Source organism: Phlebotomus papatasi, chromosome 2, assembly GCF_024763615.1.
Source record: "Phlebotomus papatasi isolate M1 chromosome 2, Ppap_2.1, whole genome shotgun sequence".
Lineage (NCBI taxonomy): Eukaryota > Metazoa > Arthropoda > Insecta > Diptera > Psychodidae > Phlebotomus > Phlebotomus papatasi.
The window spans coordinates 87,497,715-87,519,799 of record NC_077223.1 but is presented as its reverse complement, the minus strand read 5'-3'; the positions used below and the strand labels follow the sequence as shown (position 1 = coordinate 87,519,799).

Here is a 22,085-nt window from a genome sequence, read left to right as displayed (position 1 = left end):
GAATGGTCGAGATAGTCCAAGTAGTTTAAAAATGAAAATGAGTATTTTGTGGTACCCCGTGTTTGGTAGTGCCCCAGTTTCCCCTATTTGGTATTTTTACTAATTGGTATATTAGTGATCCCTGTAACTATGTCTGTGCATTTGAATTCTTAATTTTTAAAATAAATAAATAAAAAATATGTGTAATTGCAATCTTGCACTCTATACCTCGGTTCGTTAGGAATTTAATCAAGTGTCTCACGGAAAACAGGTTTTATAAATTAAATCTAAGTTAATGCAGTGAATTCTTGTGAGAGTTAAAATGGTTAAAATTAGCTAATAATTTAAAAAAAAATATTTGTTATGGACCAACAATGCGGTATTAACCTGACGATTCGATTAACACTGCCGATCGCTGGTACTATTTCTTTATCTCAAGAATTTTTGGTAAAGAATCTTTTTATCCACCTATTACGTAATATCCGATCAATTACAAAAGCACAATTTTTCAAAACCTTTACGTAAATGCCCAGAAATAAATTGCCAAATATCACAAGTTCTATTTCTGTCGCGAAATGTTGTTCTACATTTTAGTCATTGATACATGATCGACAGGTGCGTCAAATATTCTGACAAGCACTGTACAATCCATTGTAGAGTATTTTGAATGATCTCGTATTTAGCTCCATTTCTCACACCTTCCTCCAACTGAAGGCTGAGATGGAGAATTATATCGTAAATAACAATTAAGTCATAATTTTGAGCCCATCCACGTCTGATCCTCAGTGATAAGTGGACAAATCGTCGTGACACTCAAATTTCTCGTATTTATCTTCAAGAGGTTGGTGGCTTAAGCACTGATATTTGTATGGTTTCCTGATGCTGATAAAGCCACCATTTGGTGCTATATTAACTTTCTTTATTTTATCTCCAAGAAAGTGCTACTTTTGCACCTACATTTTTTTTTATGTTTCTCATCAAAAGAATGATGAATCAATTTTTCTGATAACACAAAAAATTAATTACAGCAATTGAGTGGTTAGGCGCTAGATTAAAAGAAATAAAAAAAAAAGATAATTGTTCACTAATCACATTTAGAGCTACAAAACAGCACCAATTCAAAAATTACAATGTAAAACCGTGGAAAAAAGGTGCTTTTGTTGAAGGAAATAGCCTCATAGTGATGTTTTCCGCATAACCAAAGTTATGTGCGGTTCACTTTTTAGCAAAAATTTGCTTATTTATTCACTCCATGTGCAATTAATGAAGGTCAAAAGGCACATTTTGCCGCCAAATGAACGTAAATTTTTTTCCCCCGATAAGATCTCGCGCGATTAAAAAACGTACTCAATTGCATTTCAAGTTGGATTGTGAGGTGATTTATAAATTCGATATTATGCAATTGGAATCCCATATTGAACAAAAAAGAATGAGAGCCATAGTAATTATATTGAGGATCGAGGCGATGAGTGAATCTGTCAGACCATTTAGCAAGTGGGTGGGCAGTATTGTGACATTTTCTTTTTTAAAAAGAGCGACTTGTAAATTTAATTCTTGACTTTCTTGACGTTAAACTGCAATTTGGCACGGTGTTTTTTCCCGAATTTTTGTTTGATTGCTGTGGGAAAATTCCACTTCTGATTTTAACTTCTTGTATGTCAGCAAAACAAGTTGCAAAAAATGCTACGAAAGCGAAATTCAGAAGTTAAGAATATATCGCAAAAGAAAATATAAGAAAAAAAATCAGCTAAAATAACTCATCGTGATTCAGAAGATGCTAAAAATGCGCTGAATGTGCGTTTTACTGAGAATTGATCATAACTTTATTGGTAGATTTTTGTGCATTGTATACGCAGTTAGGCCACTGAGCACTTCTTCCTAATGTGATCTCACATTAGATCTATCGTGTTGATTATAAAGAAGATTTAATCTTGCTTTAATTACCTATTGTTTGAATTTGTAAAACAGTCACATGTACAATCAACTTTAATGATATTATTCTATAAAATTATATTTCTAAATTTTTGCTTTTAAAAAAGTAATTCACTATTTTCCACCATTTTATTAAAACTTACTCATTGAAATGTTTATTAAGTATATTTAAAGATAATAAAAAATATCACAGAAAAATAACATAAAAATTATCTGAGCTAAATGTATCAACTCATTTGAATAGATAAAGTCCAAATGTAAATAGAAGAAATAAAAATAAGCAGTGGTTAAATAATTTGTTTAGTCAAAGACAGAAAATTCGTCTGATTTTTATAAAATCGATAAAGAAAAGCCGAGTAATCTAGTAAAAAAAAAATTAAATTTGTCGCGTAAGAGGGAATGAATGATAGATAGGACCGGAACTCCTTCGGAAACACAACCGATTTCATCAACGATCCGCATTACTCTAACCAGTCTCACAGGCTTAAGAATCTCAAGATCCGCGAGCAATTTCGCGGCACGCGAGAAAATCCGCAAAAAATTTCTCGACCCGCGAAAATCCGCGAAAAATTCCGCGACCCGTGAAAATCCGCATATATATACAGAGGGATAAATAGAGAGAGAAATGGCGCAACACCATCTGTCACGCCGCTTCTCCCGCTATTTTCCCACCTGACGCTACTAGCAAAATTTTCTTAAAATTGCAATCTTCAACTTGAAATATCTCGAGAAATCATGATTTCCAGATTTTTTCTTTTTAAATTGGTCTACTCAAGTTGCGCTACAACATGAACATATAATGGTTCAAATTGCATAGGCCAATTTCTAGAAAACCTATGAAAACCAGTTTTAAACCGGGTTAGAACCGGATTTTGAAAAAACTAATAACATAGAAATCGTCGCACGCGCGAGTAGATACACTGAGAAAAAAGGGTGCGATTAATTTTTATTCTTCAGAACTTTAACACTTTTTAGGTGTAAAAATATATCAATATATTTAAATGCTAATTTTACACCTTTTTAAAGGTAAAATTAATATGAAGAAGGGTAACTTTAACCCCTAATACACCTAAAAGAGTAATATTTACACCGTTTTCGGATCAATACTGCAGGGTAATATTGACATTTCCGGAATGTTATTTTAACTTTTTCGGATTTCTCTCAGTGTATATTTAAAAAATATATAAAAATATCTCTTTCCAAACCGGAGATATCGCGTACTACGGGCGGCCGGACGGCCGGCCGGACCCGATAATGACGGCTTATCAGTTTCGGCATCAGGGATGTTCAAAACATATACTCTGTGAATTTCAGCTCGATCGGAGCACTTTTAGAAAATCTTAGTGTCACAATAAAAAGAGATTCCAGCTAGAAATTTCTGTCCTGCAATAGGCTTACCACATAATTGAATAGAGAAGCAGAACTTTTGTGCTATCTTGTTACCCACGGGAGGCAACCGAATGTTGCCAATCACATATGACATTCATTCATTCATTCATTTTCGACCGCTTATCCCTATTGGGGTCGCGGGCCCATAACATCCAAATTAGCAGCCCATGCTTGTCGATCCTATATGACATTTTTACCTTAAATTTGAAACTCCTTAGCCGATTACTAAAGGCTGTTCAAGACACCAATGGTACAACTCAACCAGAATAGGCGGACTTTAGGAAAGAGCTACAGAGTAGCCAATTATAGTGCTATTCCAATGACAAATGAAAATCTTTCTCCTAAACATTTTTTAGGGCTTTACTATCCTCAAGCACTCCTGAATTATCGACTTTTCGTTGTATTGGTTCCTGTCTCGACTGTTTTCCGTAATCCTTTGCCATGTTACACAATCACCAAGTAATCATGATAGGAATCAACACAAAAAAGATGATTAGGGGAGACCGGGGCAGAATTAGCCACGTATAGTATTAGATAGTGGTATCTTATAGTTTACCTTCGAAGGAATATTGAGGAAACCACTCTTTATTCTAAAATTCTTTATTCTATTCATTGAAATATTTATCAGCCTCATATAAACATTTTTTGTACGAATTATACGCAATTAAAAATCCCATTTGGTGGCTAATTCTACCCCGGTCTCCCCTATATAGAAGCACTTGAGAACAACGAAGTGTTAAAAGAAATATATTCATTTTTCACTGGAATAGTACCATTATTCCAATCTTTTGGGCGAATTTGGTCCTCTACTAGTCTATAAGCTTTGCTTAAGGCGGAACTTAGAAAATTTTTAATGACAATCTTTGATTTTTACAAATCAAAACAGGTTTTAACTATTTTTATTATTTTTTGAACGCCTTTCCTAATTATTACTGAAATAAATTTTATATTGATAAACCTTGATGTTCTATCGGTAAAATTTGATATTTTTCCGATTATTATTTAAATTCATTAAAGAAGTTTTTATTTTAAATGGTCTTGGTTAATTTAATTTACTTTTCTTCTTTTTGAATTTTAGTTGAAATGGTCTTCCAATTGAAATTGTTTATGATAACATTCACAGTTTGATTTCAGTTGAGATTTTTAAGCCGAAGTTTACAAAAGCAGCTTAAGAAACTTTACATTTTCAAAGTCGAAAGTGAAATGACGAGCCTCATATCTTTTTGGTGAATAATGAAGATTTTTAAATTATCTTTCATTAATTGTGATCAAGTTTGATTTGGTCAATCTCTGTTCAAATTTTATCGAACATTAACAGTTTCTGCAAATACCACCAGAATAGGCTGTTTTTCTTAGATTTCTCATGAAAAAAAAACTTGAAATGTTCTAAAATCTCAAATAGGAATATATAAAAATTCAAAAAATAGCGGAATACAGTTTAGAAACTTCATTTGTAAAACAAAACTAATTTAAATAAATATATTAACTTAATATTCCATTGTTTTTAATTTGTATAATTAAGTCTATTAGTACGTCTAGCATTAAACTACTGAGAATTAAACTTGAAATACTTTACAAGGTGACAATTTTTTCTCTCAGTGTTCCTCAACACCTGCTGATATTTATGTAACAGCAAAAATTTTCTGTCTTTCACCATTTGAAGTAATTCTTAGGTGTTAATTTTTTTCTGTTTACAACAGAGACAAAAAATGTGCAAAATTCTTCAATAAAACCATAATGATACTAAATGGAGGCTCTTGTCAATAGAATTTAGAATTTGAAGAAGTTGTAAACAACCATTGCTATGTTCTTAAGTGTTTTTGTAAGCTTTCAATATTTTACAGATTGGATAGTTGTTTGTTTCTGATCATTCTTGAGAGAATTTGTGTTGATTCAATTTTCTCACATGAAGTGTTACAAATATGCAATTTAATTAATGTGTTTTCAATTTAATTTTCTCATAAGTAAAATCAATTATTTCTAATCTTATCTACGATCTGGTGATAATCAATTTTCTTGGGAATTAACCCTAAAGTGCTAGGGAAATACAATTAAGTAGCTAGAATAACGCAATGTATGCACTTTGGAACAACAGCTACTTGTCATGTGACCATGCTTTTGACAATCATTGCACTTCCAAATCTGAGTAAAAATCCAGCGATAAATTATCGAATAATTGAAAATATTTTATAGACTTTTTTCTTTTGTTTTTTTTTTTCTTTTGGGATTCACTTAAAGGCCCTAAAACAAACTTACTTACCTTGTGTTGAGCTTCGTTAGTCAAGGTTATACCAAAAAAATTGACCTGGAAATTAATCAAATTTTATGCCCACGAAATGTGATGCAAGCGATCTCTTTTCAATGTCGTGCTAGAGAAAGCCAGTTAGTATATTTTTCGGTATAATTTTTGAATCTGAACTCCAAAATCCCAAAAGGCAGAGCAAAAAGTCGGCAAGATATTTGATTAGATGCCAAGATTTCCCATGGGCATTTGAGAATTGCAGAGTTGCATAGAAATTTGGAAAATTTGCAATTTACAAAATTATGCAAACGTACAAGAGAGTGATAAGCACGATCATGAGGTATTTCTGTGGTCAAATGGAATCCAAAAGAGAATCAAGGTGTGGCCAACATGCAATTTTCTATGATGCAGTGCAACCTATGCAATAGTTAGATTTCAGAATCTGTGCTGAATGTCGAAACAACAATGATGTCGATTATTTGAATTTCCAGTGAATGACAAGGTATATGATTATAGCGCCAATTCCTGCGAAAAAAAGAGCGTGTTTATCGCTACAAGATCACGATCACGGAAATTGTAGCAGAAAACTATATTGAATGTCACACCAATTTTCGATTTAAAACCAGAACTTGAAATGATCTCCAGTTGACTGCAGAAATCTTAGATGACGGAAAATATATTATATAGGGGACAGTGGGGTCGTTCATTCATGGATTGCAACCTCAAAATTGCGACGACTTTACAAAAATAAAATAAATAGAACCTAAACTAAATTTGTTCGATGACATTAGATCAGTTTGTAAATTAGAACATTTTTTTAATAACGATGTTAAAATGTCCACTTATTCGGTCATAATAGGCCACTTCAATAACGACTTTGTGATCATTTATTTTATGTTCAAATATCATAATAAATTGCAATTAGTAAACAATTGCTGGTAACAACCAAGATGTTTATAAATGTTTTTCTTCGAATGATGTACCTGACCGAGTAGTCTATCAGTTTTCATTTCTTCAGGTTTTTGTCCGAAATCAATTCTTGACGATCAGGGGAACTGTACCAAACTTCGGCCAGCACCTAATTTCGGCCACTTCCTTTGTTTTCGAAAAATTCCATAAATTTTTAGTTTTATTGATTCTCTAGAGTTTGTACAATCCAAAAACCACAAAAAGCAGTCGTATGTATAAATAAAAAGGTGAAAAAGACCTTACAAAAATTCCAGAAGACAAGGAACTTCGAGCAATATGGTGTCCGAAATATTATTCAAAGCAATGTCTGTTATTCATTTTAAAATGTATTAAGAATAATTCTCCAGAAAACAAGAACGATGTATAATCTAAAAGGTTCCAATGAACAATCATGAAAAAGAATTAACAAAAAATTCCATTTATATTAAAAATATTACATTTCAAACTCAACGCACTTATGTGTAATTGTAATGAATTTCAGGATGTAAATTGGTTTGCCACTTTGGAACTGTTTGCTACTTCAGTTGGAACTAAACCACTGAAAAGAAAGCAGCAAATTAAAGAAAAAATAAAATTGAATTCAAATTTTTAAAGATTATCAAAAGGAAATCCATTTTCAAGAAGAAAGTAAATTTTACTGGCTATCTGTAGTGTTAGAAGGCCGAAAGATGATTCTAAACCATTCAAAAGATTTTAATTGACCCACTGAGGAAAACTCATACCGAAGGTCGAAAGCTTTGGAGAAAATTTAGTCTTTTTAGTTTTGAGAAGGAGACATTTTCCTGACAAACTTTGCTACGTTAATTTTTATAAAATGGTCTAGATAGAAAAAAATTAGAAATATTGTTCGTAAATGTTTATTAAGTTCTATTGAAGACTTACGAAATGTTTGTAAATCGTATAAGCAACAAAAAGGTCGCAAAAGTTTGTATTTTTTCCACAAACATTGTTCGTAACTTGAACAAACTACAATCATTTTTTGATCTTTTACAAACATGTTTTTGTACATTTTTGTTGGTCTGACAAATCCTTACGAAGAAATTACAAAATTTACGAACTCTTTTTGTGCGTTTATGAACATTTACAAACAAATGTTAGGTACAATGTTTTTTAAAAGTACAAACTTTTAATAACTTTTCAGTGAGTTATACTATTTACGAGCATTTCGTAAGTCCTAATTAAGAATTCACAAACATTTACAAACAGTTTTACGAAATACTTCTTTCGGTGTAGGGTAAATGTCCTAATTCAAAACCATTTCCAGACGCTTTAACTTTGACAGAAGATTAAACACATTAAGTTCGATTTTTTCTAAAGATAATTACATAAATTTGCTCCTTGACTCTTCTACAATGTTATTGTTTAGTGAAAATTCTTTAAATATAATTTGAAAACTTCTTAAATACAAGAAAAATACACGAATGCAAAATGCTTCTATTAGAAACAAATTAATCCAAATGGAGACAAGGGAAAGTTTCTAATTGGAGACAAACAGTGTAAGTGTAACCGCGACGAAAGGCTTCCAAAACCTTGTTGAGTTGCTCCTGAGCGCAGGATTTGTTCTTATTCCTGGTCTTTTCTCCTTTCCCATCTAAAACAATAAGAAAGTCTCACCAAAAAATTATATTTCCGGGGTTTCCTATTGTAGAGCGTATGGCCCATTCGACAGTTGTTAACCCAGTCGACGGCCAAACCCACCGAACCAAATCCTTTACTCCTTTCACACGCCCAACCCCTACCATCCCAAGGCGGGTGCTGAAGGTTGTTATATGGTGCTCTTGTTGCTTATGGCAACTAACATCAGTACTTCATTTTTTTTTCCACCTCCACCCCCAGGTCCCAAGTTCAGTGAACTTATCTAGGACCGGGACATTTCCATCCTTGTGCACTTGACAGTAAATGACCAAAAATAAAAAACATATGCAAACTACAGCTAAATAAATACTTAAATAAATAAATAATTACGAAAATAATAAATAAATAAATAAATAACAAAACTACATGTGTTCATCAGTACTTCAGTGAGTGAGCATTAGTCGCCGTGGACGGTTCACTCCGAGGAAGTTGAAAGATGGGTGGCACCTTCAGTTCCCTATTTTCCCTCTAAGTTTGTATTTTATTTAGGTGAGCCCCATCTGGGCTTACACTATTGAAACATTTGCAGATACTTCAGAAAAACCCTTTTTGTTTACGAAATAGGTAATTATTTCACTTGAAAACTTCAAGTATCATTAACAATAAAGATTAACACTTAATTTAACTAAAATTAGTCAGAAATATGACATAAATATTAAACAAAACGAATAAACAAGTCACCTCATTGTGTTTTTCATTGGAAAACATGGTCGATTGATGAAAAATTCGATGATGAAAAGGTACACTTTTAATTTTTCTGAGAAGTTAACAAATTAAAATTTGTGAATATGAATAGATTTTCGCTTTATTTGGAGCAAAATTTAACTAAATAATGAAACTGTGGTATAGAAAATATATAAATATAATGATTTAGTACTGTAGAGAAAAAATTCCATTTGGAGTAGGTTCTGAATTAGCTTAAATTTACCCTAGTATAAAGTTTCGATAAAAATGCTCTTCTTTCCTTGATTTTTCTTTATATTTAACTGCACTAGAGGATAAACAATAAGAGATATCCTTTTAGAGATCCTTTTAGAGACCTCCCTCCGCCCCATTAATTCAAGATTAATATGTTATTCATGGTTTACTCAAGCTGGGATCTTGCAAATTTTGATATGTACTTGTTAGTGAATTTTTAAGCAATAATGGCAGTAAATTGGGTAAGATCTTCATTTTACTGATCACAAATGTTTTTACCATTTTCTTTTTCAATCAATTTTAATTGCAAAAATAAAATTGAAAATGAAACGAATAAGGCATTTCATTGATCATGAGACTTATGTAACTTTGTGAGATATGGAAACCGCGGAAATTAAAACTATCCCTTTGTTGAGTAGCCTCACCCTCTCCTATGCAAAAAGTCTCTTTCACACGGAGCTCACCCACGTGTTTGGTGATTTACGATGAGAAATTCCTGGTGAAAACTTTTAGTGCAATGGGGCATTTTTTTGGTGTCTCTGTCTCTTGGGGAATTTCGCTAAGACTGTTGTTGGTGAAAGACAAACAAATGGAATGCCATCGAACCATCAAATGTCGGTATGTGGCTAAAGAATTGGTAAAACGCACAAGTTCCAAGAATTGTGCGCTCAACTGGATTTTTCCAGATTGCCAAAAAACTGGTTGCCCGTCAAAATTAACCATTGTAAAAAAAAGAGAAGCTCAAGCATATCTAAGTCTCAACCTCCAATAAATGGCAAATTATGGTAATAAGAAGAAAGACCACACGCGCCATGAAAATTCGCCAAGAAAAAAAGGACTAACCATATCATCACGATACTTCTGTGAATTGTGCATAATGCCCTACTCACTTAGAGAAATTAATAATTTTTTCGCAAGATCCTCCAAGACATCATCTCATCAGACAAATCGTGATTTTGAGTGAGCGAGACGGTGTTCAATGAGCACGTAAAATGTAAATATTTACATTGGATCGTGAGGTGAATGATCGATGTAGGAGAGCATAAATAATGAAAATTGCACGTGTAGCACTTCAAAATATGCAAAAACCACCAAATTAACTCTGAAAAACTATTTATTGTGACGCCAAAATAGACGTATAGTCCCCAGAAGAGAAATAACCCGAACCATGAGAGAAAAAAACCGTAAACATATATATGTTTATATATATATAAATTTATATCTATACATATCACTTGTATTTCCCTTTCTCTCTTTTCGTCATTCTCATATGATTCTCCAGCAGGTATGGGAGTGGGGCCAAGATGAAGGAGGTGAAAAAAATCCCCACAAGATTGGGAACACAGCAATTTATTGAAGGAGAACAAGTTTTCAAGATCCAACTTCATAAAAGCGCGATTTGCGTAAAAGATATTAATTTTATTTGATTCTTTTTCTTATCCACACTCCTTTAGAAAATTGTTGTTTTCATTACAATGTCTCTTTTTTTTATTAATGGTTATTGATTACAATGGAATATTATTTAACTAATTGGAAATTCAATTTTTGAAATTTCCAACTGACGTCCAAGGAAGTGAGAATGGTTATTTGAAGATTCAAAAGCTTTCAGTATTAGTTTTTTGTTTTATTGCTCTTACGAGAATTTTGAAATGTTTATATTCTGAATATTTTATTAATTCGAAAAATAGAACCCGATCTTTGGTATTCTAAGATGACAGTCAAGTTGCGTCACCGGAATTCTTTTACATCAGTAGTTTAACCTTTCTAAGATGGCAATAGATTGCTTATAAAATGTCGTCATCTATTCTAATCCCGTCACTGCTTTCTAATAGGATACAGACGTATCTCGTAAATGGTAAATGATACACGCTTTGTAAAAGTACCGCAGATGTGGATGACTTTGCCTTCCGTGAGTGATTTTGCTTCCGGTTGTTCGTAAGCTTTTCTTTAATTCTTGCACTTAAACATGATCTTTACAGATCGGACAAGACAGACGTGATCGGTGAACACTGAACACTATCCTTAAGTGCTAGAATTTAAATAAAAAGCTTACCACCAGTATCTCCGGTTGGTTCACGCGGGGAAGCCTGAACTGCAAGGTTAATATATCCATAAAGAGTCTGCTTTTTTTGTAGGCTTTAAATTTCTTTAAGTAGTAAAACTAACTTCGCAATTAAAACTTTGGAAATTAAAGACCTTTAGATAGGGGAAGTGTGCCAAATTTCGGCATAGTTGCATGCAAGCGCCAAAGTCTCAAGTTTGAAACGTAATATTTTTAATACAAATTGAATTCATTTGTTATTTTTTTATAAGGAGTGTTCCTTGAAACATTGTAGACAGTCTATCGTCTTTATTTTCTCTAAATTCATTCTTAATACATTCTAAAATAAATAAAAATGTTGACATAACATTGGTGTCCTAATTCGGCCACTTTCATTTTCATAGGTCCTTGCCCTTCCGGAATTTTTCGAGTGTCTTTTTCAGATCATCTTGTTTGTTTAATCGACATTTTTTGTTATTTTTTGCATTGTATTATTTCTAGAGTACGCAAAAACTAAAAATTCACTACAATTCTAAGAACAAAAAATGTGACCGAAATTGCAAGCTGGCCGGAATTTGGCACACTTACCCTAGAAAGAAACACGGATTTTGACCTATATCCTTCTCCTCCTTTATTACTTCGACAACGTTTCGGAGCTTGTTGGCCCCTTCCTCAATTGCATGCAATTGTCGTCCAGTGTATATATACGTAGTTATTTTGTGTCCAGACTCCAGACTCCAGACCCTGTTTCCCACCCATTACTTTGCATACCTGAAGAAGGGGCCAACAAGCTCCGAAACGTTGTCCAAGTAATAAAGGAGGAGAAGGATCTAGGTCAACATCCGTGTTTCTTTTTATCCAAATTAATCTACTGACCGAGCATCTAATATTGAAGACCTTTAGGTCAGAAAACGAATCAGCTTTTAAAAGCCGATTTAAATTTTTAATGCTCAATGATTCATCTCATTAAGAACCACATTAATAAACTACAAAATTTACAATACTTGAGTATCGTAAATCTTAACTCTGATAATTCGCAATAATTCGAGATGATTTTTTTGTGTAGGTATCAAAACTGCATAATAAAATGAAAAGCTTTTCCCAAATACTCATTTTTAAAAAATTACTTGTTTTAGATTTTTATATTTTCCGCTGAATCAAAAAATATCACTTACTTTTAATTTAAATTAAGGTCAGAAATTTTTTTTTCGAATTTTCAAACGACCGTAGGGAAAAAATATTTTTGGATCTCCGGCGATCCAATAGTCTTTAAAGTATTAGGCCCCTTGTTCGATGATTCAGCTCCAATGATCTACATTGAAGCTATTAAAGTTATAGGTTATTGAAAAAAAATTAGATAATTATCCGGACAAATCGACGGTTTAAGCCGAGAGAAGGCTTAATGTAATTATAATCAAAATAATGATTAGATTATATTCCCGTTAGTTTTCTACTAAGTTGTCTTTGGGCTTAAGCTGAAAGTCTGTCTAGGACGTAAATCTGACGTACACAGTAAAAAAAATTATAAGGATAATCTTTGGTTTGCTTTTTTACCACGATTATTCTTGTAAAGTTACACAAATTATGTATTTCAACAAAACGTTTAATCTGAAAATGTGTAATTTAAATTTTATGTAATCGTAAACCGTGTAATCAACTGGGAATGATTACACAGTTTTGTATATTTTCTTACTATTTCGTGTAAAATAACACAGTTTTCAAATAAAAGGTGTACAAATTACACAGTTTTCAGACAAAATGTGTACAAATTACACAAATGTTTATTAGTACACACGATTACATGTTTAATGTAAAATTTACAATGAAAATCATGGTAAAGCAGCCAAAATTTTTTTACTGTGTATGTAGAAATCTTTATAGTAACTACAAAACTTATACCGGCTTCATATGTAAGGTCTACTTCTTTAATTTCTGATCAAGCGAGATCTTAGGAAAATTTCAAATGAAGATAAGACATTAGAGCAAAGGTGTGCAAAAACCGTTGAAACCGAATAAACGTCAAAATAAGTTTGTTCTTGTAGCGTTTTGTCCATTGACGTACATGTTTCACTTGACGTTTATTCAATTTCACCGGTTCTTGCACGCCTCTGCATTAGAGGTATACTATCTTATTAGACTTTTAAAAACCACTAAAAAAAATGCTTGTAATTTAGGATTTTGATACATTCAGGAACTGGGTTAAACCTTAAGTCTGAAACCCGTCAGACATCAGACCTAAGTCTTAGCTGTAATTTTGCAATAAACGATATTTTATAGAATTTTTTTACTTATATTTGAATATTCATTGCAATTAACTTAATATAATTGAAAATCACTATAATTACTCATTGTTTCGAAAATCCAGGTTTAGTATTACGGCTTAACTTTTCTAAATTCTTAAACGGTCTTCACACTTGAGGTTTAGCCTAGTTCCCGACGGCCTCAAAATCTTAAATAGCAACCAATTTGATTACTGTTTAAGAACGTAATAGGTCATTTGTCCTTAATAATCCTTAAAAAAATCTTGATTGTTGAAAAATGAGAGCAGTTAAGCCAAATGGCTAAGTCTCAGGTCTAAAGCCCGTATTACCGGATAGGACTTTTTTGAAAAACTTGACTTAAAACTGGTTTTCAAAAGCAAATGATCGATTTGATCTTGAAAAGTCACTAAAATTGCATATTATTTAGGATTTAGATTTCTTCGCAAACTGGACTAAACCCTTAGAAGATTGTTTTTGGAAATGAATCTACTTTCAAAGAGTAAATTGGTAGTAACTACAATTAGTGACTGCAACAAACGAATGATTAGATGTGGACAGTATTTACTCAAAAACCTTTCAAGTCGATAAATAAATAAACAAATATTTTAAAAAAATATTTAGGTGGCAAATGAGTCCGAAACTGCTATACTCTCCACTATAAATCCTCTTTTATTAGGTCTACAGTAAAATTCCTATAAAATTTGCAGACTGTCTATCCGGACAAGACAAGTTTTTGGGAAAACACCAAATGGAAAAAAAACTCTTTAGTTAAATTAGCATATATACTACAATGCAAAATATTTGTTCAAGTATATTCGTTTGAATAGATCTGTTGGTTCTATCATGTGAAGCCGTCATGATGCGTAAGATCGTGGTATCGTAGAGAATTACACTCTGAAAACTTGATTCTTGATCGAGAATGTTGATATTTTTAATTAGCGTTTTTTTTTTCTTTAGTTATAGAAGTGATAGAGCAAAAGCAATAATCATTTTAGATACATTTAATTTGTTTTGGTCACCTACTGTTTGCAAAATATCATCCTTTCGTTTTTATTTTTTGTTAATCTATCATCTGAAATTCATGAGGCAAAGACCTCCGACAGGTGCTCAAAGAAGCTAATCAAGAGATCATTTATATGTGCACGAATGACTGAGTGAGATGAATTTATTGAGCGTTTTATTGAGTCTTCTTCGTAAACAAGAAACGCATTTCATGGTCAACAAAATGCTAGACAGATTGGGATTTGTTCGTTGACGGAGGCAAGTGTGAAAAAAAACAACATATAGAAACCGATTATGCCTGGTTCTCATCCTAACATTGAAGATGATCGCGAGATGGAAAGTTCCATTTGATGGCGTATGTGCATTAAAAAAGTTATACACGAGTCTCTCGAGCTTTTTTTTATCGTATTTATCTTCTTGTGTGAGGTTTCTTGAAGTGGGAATTTTCCACTCAATGAAAACGACGTAAGGTGGGGCAGGAGGAAACCTTGGAAGGTCTTGTTGTGGCTAGATCAATGACTCCCTAGTAGAGCAACATACCTGAAAGTTGTAACGTTTTGCGTTACAACATTTTTTTTCTTCTTCTTAATCTCTCAGTGCAGCGCCCCTCTAAATGCAATCTAGTGCAGTGTGACGAGGAAATGCCTGTAATCATTTGAGGATGATGCTTTCAGTATCTCTGGGCTGTTCTTATCGCTGCAAGAATTTGAAGTATTCTCGAAGAAGGGGAAAAAAAGGACTGTACTTCAATGCAATCAACAAAGAGATAACTGATACACGCTACTGTTTTTTTACTTCACCTCTAACATTCCATTGACCAGGAGAATACCATGCAATCTTCGCGACAATGGAGTTATGCAGCTATTACATAAGGAAATGCCGCAATTTTGCCCGGACTTTTTTTTAGCACATATCTGATCTCTCGTGACAGAAATTCTGAATTTTCGCGTGAAATACAGAAATTAAGAAGGAAAAATCTGATAAATTGAGAATAATTACACGGTATACTAATTTATTTTGATCTTTGATGAAAATAGAAATATCAAGTATTCTGTACATTGAAATCCCCCTAAGGGTAAGAATAGGCTCAGGTTGATACTTGAGAATAATTAGCCTGTAAAATCCTGAGGGCCTAGGATCATCGTTTAGAGGTCCTTTATATAAATTTCCCTTACGTAATCCTTTACTGCCAAGTTTTTCTTGATAAATATTCTCGAGGATCGGTCTGTGAGTCTCTTTGAGTTCTTTGTTTTCGTCAGCCGAAGTCATGTACTAAAATTAGGCTGAGACATGGTAATGAATCCTACTTTATTGGGAAATAATATAGTAATAATAATACATATTCTAGTCAATATCATTCTAGTACAACTTACTATAGACAACCTAGGCCTTCTCGCAAGTGAGATTTATAAGTGTTTATTAATTCGTTATCATTTTTTTTTCATACAAAGATGCAGATTTTCGGTCTTAGGGGAAATTGGGGCACCACCAAACATGGGGTGCCACCAAACACTGGGATTTTTTAAACGGATATTCGACTTCAGAGGATAAGACCTATAGGAATTTATAGGCACTATAGGGATGCTTGTCCACTGAACGAATGGTCGAGATAGTCCAAGTAATTTAGAAATAAAAATTAGTGTTTGGTAGTACCCCGTGTTTGGTGGTGCCCCAGTTTCCCCTATACCTTTATTACTTAAGTTCAGTAAAATTGTTTTCAGACTAAGGGTTTAATCTAGTTCTCGAAGGTCTCGAAATCCTAAATAGCAACCAATTCTATTAATTTTTCGACATCTTATAGTCAAGTGTGCTAATCCGGGTGATTCGCTATCTGGATCGTTTATGACTAATCCACTTAAAATAATATTTTTATTTTTATTTCCGTAATATAGTCACTACAGTAACATAATATAACTATTCAAGTTTGAGGAAAAGGAAAAATAATATTTTTATCAATTAACTAAGTGAGTGTAATCGACTCATTTTAATCTTGTACTAGCTGGGTTCTTCACTAAAACTTTTCTAACAGTGATATTTTATAGTTGGTTGATTGAAAACATTTATTGTTTTTTCCTTAAGAAAAAAGTATTTAAATCCAAAGGTTTAATTAAAAGTGAATTAGCGAAAAGGCGACCCAGTTAGCGCATGCTGACTTATTTCAGTATTATCATTATTTTATAAATTTTCTTTAATATTTTTGATAATTTTTTTTATATTATATTTCTGAATGAAACAGTGAATAATTCTATGGAATAAGAAGAAGTAAAAAGGAATTTAATAAGTGCAAAAACAAGCGTTTAAGTAGCACTCTTCGGAAAACGATCCAGTTACCCCACCTTACTATGTAGGTCATTTATCTTTAACAACCCAATCATAAATCAAAAATTTTAAAAAAAAATTTTAATTGATAAAAAATTAGAGCATTTAATCCATATACCTAAGCCTTATGTCTAGAACCTGTGTAACACTTAATGAAAAATTTAATCTGTGGAAGTGTTTAGTGCAAATCAATTCCTTGGTTGGTTAGTTTATTTCAACTTTTAAACAATTTATTTATTTATTTTTTTTAATAATAATAATTTAATTTAGTAAATTATTTTTGTTTTTATTTAAATAATTATGCGGAGGACTTTTAGGCGTGGGCTTTTAATCTGGATTTCAGGATTTAATCTGGTTCCACGACCTCAATAGGGGCAAGAGGTTGAAAATTATTATGATGATAACTTTATTTTATTTATTTAAATAATTAAGTTAATTTAATTTAACTACAGTACTAAAATTAAGTCATGTTGTAAGAACATTGAGCTTTTTTCTACGAGCTATATAAAACATGTTTGAGTGTAATAGCTCTATTACATCTATTACCTTTAAAAATTTACCACAACGACTTGTGCTGCAAAATCGACCTTTTCGATTTGGAAAAGAAGGTCTGGACAGCCTTAAAGCAGTTGCCTTTTTGTTGTTATTTGGAAATCTTTATCTAAATCGCTTTATTCTTTTTTTTCAGGTATAACGTGACAATAAACTGCAGACCACGTGCCATTTATGTAGCAGTGCAGCCTTTAGGTTGATCCCAGAGTATTATATTATATTTGCAAAACATCCCACTGAACAACAATGAGCAATAAGACGCGATTAAATAGCGCAAATCATGGACATAGCAATTCAGGCTTTGTACCAGATGATGGTTCAGCTCGAGAAAAATCTGCCTTTGTCATTGAGTTGGTGGAAAAGAGGCCAGCCAATGCTAATGGAAAGGATATCCAAGATTATGATCCATATCAACATCGCCAGGTTGCCCATCCAACCACGTGAGTTAAAATTATTTCAATTTGATTTCAGTCTCGTGTGCCAAGGAATGTTTCTTGCGTAATTTGTGTCGTCAAAAGACAAATTAACCCATTTCTTATGAATTGGACCTCGCACAGTTTGTAAAATTTGCCACAGTCTGAGAATTTTTCAATTAAAATATTTCCTGAAATGTCTATCAAAAAGAAGGTTCCGGATTTAAGAATATTAATTGGGAATTGTGTTGATAGTAAAACTAATTTGACACAATATACCTTTCGGCTGTAAACTAGTATTGTTATCACGCTATTAAGTTATTCAATGCTTATGACATCAGGAACCGGAATAGCCACATTAAATTTTCGATAATAAAATGACACGGTGGTCTTCTAAATGCATGTTTATGGGAATGATAAGACGAATAATTCTGGATTTCAGCAGTTTTGAAAAATAAAACATTCAGGTCGCTTTTTTTTTACTTCCCCTAAACCTTGTTCCGATTAAGACCAGGAAGGATATTAGCCTCAATTCTTAGATATATCTTTGAATTTCCTGTATTGAAACGAATTTTTAAATATTGTGATGAAGTTTCCCTGATAACGTAACATTTCTCAAAATCTTAAAACTTAACTATCTTTAAATGTTGATAATTCTTTAGATTACCCTTAAACTAGCCCCTGGCAAGTTTCCTGAAATTTGAAGCCACTTTCTCATACTTCGATTTAAATTTATATGGGATTTTTTTTGCACTCGCGACCGTTGCGCTAAATATCTAAAAATTGAGAAGCTTTTTCGTATTATAAGACCCCTTATCGCGACGAGGGATAAATATACTAAATTTTTGTTTAAATACATTTTTTCCTCGGACCACTGTGAGCTGAGTCCGAGATCAATTTATGGAATTGGCTTCAAATTCAAATAGCTCCATATAAAAAAGTCAACTTGCCATATGCTTGCCTTTAAATGTTTCGATAATAGATAAATATTTAATTTAAATCTTTAAATTAAATTTTAAATCTTAATTTTCAAAATTAAAAGGATTACTCCTAATTCTAGAACCAAATCTAAACTCAACAATACCTCGAAATAGATTTCCTTAAATACCCAATTCTAAATCCAAATTTTCTATTGCCTTTATAATGTCAAAATCATGAAGTTTTCCAGTTGTTCAATTTAAATCTTTTGTTAATCTTCAAGCTATTGTTAAAATAAGATTCAAGAATTCCAGTTTTTTTTTTCATCTTAATGCAAAATCATTTCGTTCAATTGACTATTGACAATTTGCTACGGTCAGAAATTCCTTTACGGTCATGGTCACATCAACCTATTCATGAATTTTGAGTTACAAGCTCAATTAATAAGAATTTTGCCAAGTCGGTAATATCTTTCACAGGTAATTTATAGATGTTTTTATCCAAAATGTTTCATTCAATAAAATTTATTTGGGCTACGCTATGCTTGATTACGTTTAAACTTTGTAAAGCAACCAGAAACCATAAAAGATCGGATTATCTGTTTATCGGATTTTGAATTTATTGGGTAATTTTGATGAGTGTTCTAGATGCCTTTAAGAAACTTAGAGGATGTTTGTGTTCCAATGTGTAATCCTATTTAGTTTGAAACGTACTTAAGTGGCTTAAATAGTCTGCACAAACAAATGCATTAAATTTGAAATACAAAACCCCGAGTATAAAATTTCGATTGAATTAGAAAATCTAGATTGTAGAATTTTTGTTTGGGATGAGGATACTTGTTATCTGTAACCCTAATATAAGCAGATCCGTATCCTAAATTCTTATCTTATAAATTCTTATCTCTATCTTAAATTATTAAGGGCAGGATGTATCATGCCAGGCCTTTCTTCGAATAAACTCCATCAAACAGGCTAGCCGTATCCCTTATAATTCACTTTAAGGCAGTACCTCGTTACCAAACAGCTTCCGCCTTAAATTAGGCAAACTGGGGCAAGGTGTTTTCAAAACAATTTGAAAACATCTTGGAAAACGTCACTTATACGACAAATAAGGGTTTAAAAATCCGAAATTACGGAAAATCTGCAGCATAATTTTCTTATGATAAAATTGGATTCTGAAAGTGCACAAAATGTCCATTTTTATCTAATTCTGTAATACTAGAAAAATCTAAAAAAGCTACTTAAATTGCGGAAGTACGATATACTGAAAATAATGTGTTTGAACTGTTGATCATCAAGCCGTGTCTAGATTAGCAAAAGGATTTTCAGATGACACGTACTTTATAATTTAGATATTAATATGTAGGGTTTACATCTTAAAACTAACTTAACTATAAGTTAATTTTTCTTTGAAAGCCACTTTTGAAATATTTTGCTATTAAATGACTTAATCGATAATAAAAATAATGCGGTACTTTTAAAAAGACCTTGAAATTCTTTGCAACTTTCATGCATTCATAATTTTCTATAAATTAATTATTGAATGGAACTTTAACTAGAACAGATTCGAGACGTTTAAAATTTGATTAACATTTATTTACTCGCTTTTTTACTTTTAATTAACGTAGTTAGGGGAATGTAGGGTGCCTTTTAATTGGGGAACTTTTGAAATTTTACTTTTTATTGTACTTCTAAATTGAATGGGCTTCACTTAATGTAATTTGGATTTGAAATTGGCTAGGGTAAGGTCTAATTGTAATATAAAAATTGGAGAAAAAACCCTATTTGAAGGATACCCCAACTCAAGGCAAGGTACCCCAATTCAAAGAAACCCCATTTTAGGGTTTAGGATACGATTATAGGCTACGATTTAGGATTATTTGATACGACTGATTTATTTTTCGTTTTTAGATGATTCAATATTCGACGTGGTCATTACCGTCCAAAATAATTAAAGCCAATATCCTGATAACCAAAATCCCGAACAGCCAAAATTCCGAAAGACAAAATCCCAAAAGCCAAAATTCCGAATCCGAAGCCCGGTATTATAATACTTCAGCGTTGAAAAGGGATCCAGAAACAGTGATTCGAACAACGATTAACCGGTTTCGCAAAACCGGTTTACCGCCCTATTTTGGAGACGGTTTCAAAACCGGTTCTTAGAGATGAAACGGGTGTAAAATCTAGTATTTATTAGTTTCTCAACCGATGGAGTAAAAAACAACAAAAGTTTCCTTTTATTTTATTTCTTTATGTTTTCAAAATTCCTACGGAATTTTTTCTATGAAATTATTTGTGAATTTTGTGTAAATTATAATCATGATTTTCATGACATATAATACCAAAAATTAAGCATTTAGTATGTTTTCTATAGAGAATGATCTAAAAATTGACGTTCGAAACCATTCCCGATCGAAAAATCTGGATTTTTTGTTGAAAAAAAATTGATAATATTTTTACAAGGTTTTACAAAAAAAAAACTTTATAACGAATATGGGTAGCGAAAAATCTTGGTACTATCTTCCCAATATTCTTTTTTTATATTTTTGCGAATAATATTTTTCTTCCACGGTTCAAATTTTCTAAAATTAAGTTTAATAAGATTTAACTAGTCATAGGATTTTAAAAAAATAAAGAGGAAAACCCTTTCGATTTGTTCGTTAAAATATTCTCTATTAAATTCTTTTTTTTTTTATTTTACAATGTCTAGAATAAAATTTTTAAGTATTTCCTCATTAAAGATTGTCAAAAATGACAACGTTTATAACCAATTTATTCTAAAAAAAATAAATTGTATGAAAAATAGTTATTTTTACGGAAATCTACATTGCATTAGCTTTTCCACGTTACTACAGGTATTATTGGAAAAACTCCCAGTAATTTTCCTGAATTCTAAAGTTTCCTGAACTATTTTAAATACAAAATAAAGCAATTAAATAAATAAGTTCTAAACTAACTGAGAAAAAGAGTATATTTATGTGTTAAATATTACATCAAAGTTCAAGTTGTGAAAAATTGCTCAAAATTCCATAATCTAATCTTAAATTTAAAACCAGTTTTAAACCGGTTAACCTGTTTCGGACCCTTCTATAACCGGTTAACCGTCTATCCTAAAAACCCGGTTATTTGGAATCACTATCCAGAGAGCCCGAAATACTTCTGGTTTATTCAAGAGTAGCCCACTTCTGGTTTAACAATTGAAACTTAATGGCACAGCAATTGTGAACTGTGTCAAGTCATAGAAACCAAGATTAAGTTAAAAAATAAGAAATTAAGTTAAAAATTCCGGAAGCCAAAATTCCGAATGCCAAAACCCCGAAAGTTTTCGTTGTTGAAAAAAAAATCTTTAAAGCCAAAATCTTGAATGGGTCGAAATTATACGGCAGATAATGTGTGAAATAATTTCCCAAAACAAAGTCATTAAAGTCTCACTTTCGGAATTTTGTTGTTCTGGATTTTATCCAAGATCCGACAAGGCACTCTCCAGTCTCAAGTTTAGTAATAATTAATTTTAGG

General features: G+C 32.1%; 1 protein-coding gene across 1 annotated transcript in view; it reads left to right on the top strand.

Annotated features, from left to right (window-relative positions):
- LOC129804909 (proton-coupled amino acid transporter-like protein CG1139) overlaps positions 1-22,085 on the top strand; it is a 39,753-nt gene that overhangs the window by 6,282 nt on the left and 11,386 nt on the right. Inside the window, exon 2 of the mRNA XM_055852679.1 lies at positions 17,376-17,679. Coding sequence (XP_055708654.1) covers positions 17,486-17,679 — 194 coding nt within the window. The 5' untranslated portion in view covers positions 17,376-17,485. The remainder of the gene's footprint in view (positions 1-17,375; positions 17,680-22,085) is intronic.